The sequence below is a fragment of the Micromesistius poutassou genome (assembly GCF_964030765.1).
Source record: "Micromesistius poutassou genome assembly, chromosome: 18".
In the NCBI taxonomy this organism is placed as follows: Eukaryota; Metazoa; Chordata; class Actinopteri; order Gadiformes; family Gadidae; genus Micromesistius; species Micromesistius poutassou.
The window spans coordinates 15,222,370-15,225,356 of record NC_140288.1 but is presented as its reverse complement, the minus strand read 5'-3'; the positions used below and the strand labels follow the sequence as shown (position 1 = coordinate 15,225,356).

Below are 2,987 nucleotides of genomic sequence, written 5' to 3'. Positions count from 1 at the left end.
TGTAGTGTTGTTTAACCACAGGTCAGAGTGTGTTTTGATGTACTGTACCGTGTGCTTTAAGAAGAGGCAAGACCCTCCTTGTTCTACAAAATAAATCCGTTATCAAACACGGAAGGTTTCTCTTGCACCAGTGAATCTGAAAAGATGAAAACAAATCATTGTGTAACAGTTGAGACCAATCTAATTCATATATTATCCAATTTAAAGTTATTGGATAGTATGTAATTTACATTTACATAATGATACTTTAAGTTAACCTTGAGAAGCCTGAATATCGCGGGATCCCTCTGGCTCTGCCATGGCTCCCCAAAGGTCCACCGCGGTCAGAAGGAGTGATGAGTCTTCAACGAGGAGATGATGGCTGCTGTACACCAAGATGGCTGCTGCAGTCTGGTGCGGGGTTTTGTTTGAGTCAACAATAAAACCCCAACAATGAGATTTTAACCTCTGCTGGACCACCTGCTATATGGTCTGATGTTAATCTCCCACATTTGATATAAATACGTACTTTATTAATCCCAGATAAAATCAAATGTACTTTATTAGCCCCGGACAAGATGAAAAAAGTGCTTTATTTTTCTCAGACAAGAAAATCACCACAGGGGGTCACCATAGAAAATACAGGACAGCAATCAAATACAATTGAGAAATAGAACAATTCAAGAAATTTAAAGGGCAAAGAAATATAGAAGAAGGCAGAACATTTGAAGAATATATACATAAGGGAGGGTTGCAGGTTTAAACCAACATCGGTACATTAGATGAGTATGAGCGACTCCTCTGCCACACCAGAACAAACCACTGAGCCAACAACCTGATCAACCAGTCTGAGTGATCAAACCCACGAGTGGAAGCAGATCTCTAGTCTGTGCCTTGTGCTTCACATCCTGATAGGTCGCTGCTAATGATCACAGATTAGTCTTAATTTGTTTAAGGCGCTTTTGTTTTTATCAAATATGTTCATCAAGTCTGAACCCCTTTGTTCCGTAGCCATGAGGCAGATTATTCATGGATTCATGTTTTTATTATTCTTAAGGTCTCGTGTTGACTGTGGCACAACTGCAGGAATTAATACATACAGTGAAACACACTATGTGCAAACATTTCAATAATTAACCCCTTTAACCAGAAGTTAGGAACAGTGAGAGTGATAATACTACAAGGTGCCCTCAACGTTACGTTACATTTAGCTCTTTGGTCCACCGCTCCCGAGAAACCTTCCCCACCCGGCAAGTCCAGCTACACACGTCTGAGAGCCTTCAGCTAGACACACACGTCTGAGAGCCTTCAGCTAGACACACACGTCTGAGAGCCTTCAGCTAGACACACACGTCTGACAGCTCTCTGAAGCGGAGCAGCGTCTTGTGTTTGAGGAATGCCGCGATCGACGTTGACCTCTTGACCCCGGCAGAGCCGGTGGTCAGAGGTCGTCTGTGAGGGCGGTCGGCGGAGGAGCAGGAGGCGTGGTGGTGGAGAGGGGCCCGGCCCCCGGCCCCCCGCGGGGCCCCCAGGAGGTGCAGCAGGTCGGGGGAGGGCGGGGCCTCCAGGTACTGCCAGGCCCTCTTCCCGGCCGCGTCGCGGAGCCGCGTGTCGGCGTGGAACTTGTGCACCAGGAGGCGGAGCATCTTCTTGTGTCCGTGCATGGCGGCCAGGTGGAGCGGGGTGAGGCCGCTCCACGACCTCACGTTGACCTCCAGGGTCAGACCCGCCTTCAGCACCCCGTACCTGCAGGTCAGAGGTCACATGCTGCAATCAACTTAGGAACGGGGTGGATAAAGGAGTTGTCATGGTGACGATGGTGTGGCATATGGTAATGGCGTCATGGCGATGGTGTGGTGTCATGTGACGGCGTTGTCATAGGGATGTTGTGGAGTTGTCATGGGGATGGTGTGGTGCTGTCATGGTGATGGGTGGTGTAATAGTGGTGGTGATGGTGTTGTCATAGTGATGCTGTGATGGTGTCATGTGGTGGTGTTGTCAAGGTGATGTTGTGATGCCTCAATGAGGTGTAGCCATGGTGATGGTGTGAGAGGGTCATGTGGTGGTGTGGTTTAACGGTGGTGTTGTCATGGTGATGGTGTGGTTTAACGGTGGCGTTGTCATGGTGATGGTGTGGTTTAACGGTGGCGTTGTCATGGTGATGGTGTGGTTTAACGGTGGCGTTGTCATGGTGAGGTTTAACGGTGGCGTTGTCATGGTGACGCGTTACCACAGCGTGTTGAGGACCCTGTGGTCTCCATGCTTGGCGATCCAGTGGAGGACGGTGAAGCCGGAGATGAAGTCGGGCCGCTGCAGGAGAGACGGGTCATCTCTGAAGAGAGAGTAGACGTCAGGCCACGCCCCCGCCGCGCCCTGCACCAGCCAGGAGTGCTCCCGGGACTCCAGAGGGACCTGACACACACACACACACACACACACACACACACACACACACACACACACACACACACACACACACACACACACACACACACACACACACACACACACACACACACACACACACACACACACACACACACATATAGGAGATGGAGGTATATATTCATCATCTATATATATCTATATTGTACCTGGCGATGCCAATAGGAGGAGTTGTGAGGTCCATCCGTCCCCCCTCGCTCCTCCTCTGCTCGGCTCCTTCCCCTCCTCCAGCTCCTCCACGCTGGGGCAGCGTGGCGGCGTGGAGCTGGAGGAGGACAGCGAGGAGGTGGACAGGTTGTGGCCCAGGCTGAGGGAGGAGGAGAGGAGGTGGAGGCGGTGCTGCCGGGCCGACGCCGCTCCTCCTCCTCCTCCTCCCGCTCCCTGCATCTCCTCCTCCCCGGGAAAGGGGAGGTCCAGCCCCGCCCCCAAGCTCAGACAGTTCCTGCTCCGCAGCTGACTGCTGGCCCGCCTGGCGACCGCTGGACGCTTCCGTAGTGACGGGGGAGAGGCGGAGCCCCCACTGGACTCTACCTCCTCCTGGTTGTGAAGGAGATCACCATCAC

General features: G+C 52.0%; 1 protein-coding gene across 1 annotated transcript in view; it reads right to left on the bottom strand.

Moving 5' to 3' along the window:
- Window positions 1-1,203: 1,203 nt before the first annotated feature.
- The window catches only part of sowahb (sosondowah ankyrin repeat domain family member B), a gene marked incomplete at its 5' end in the record, with an annotated part of 2,357 nt that continues 573 nt past the window's right edge, over window positions 1,204-2,987 (bottom strand). Inside the window, 3 exons of the mRNA XM_084482731.1 lie at window positions 1,204-1,725; window positions 2,210-2,396; window positions 2,574-2,961. Coding sequence (XP_084338857.1) covers window positions 1,320-1,725; window positions 2,210-2,396; window positions 2,574-2,961 — 981 coding nt within the window. The 3' untranslated portion in view covers window positions 1,204-1,319. The remainder of the gene's footprint in view (window positions 1,726-2,209; window positions 2,397-2,573; window positions 2,962-2,987) is intronic.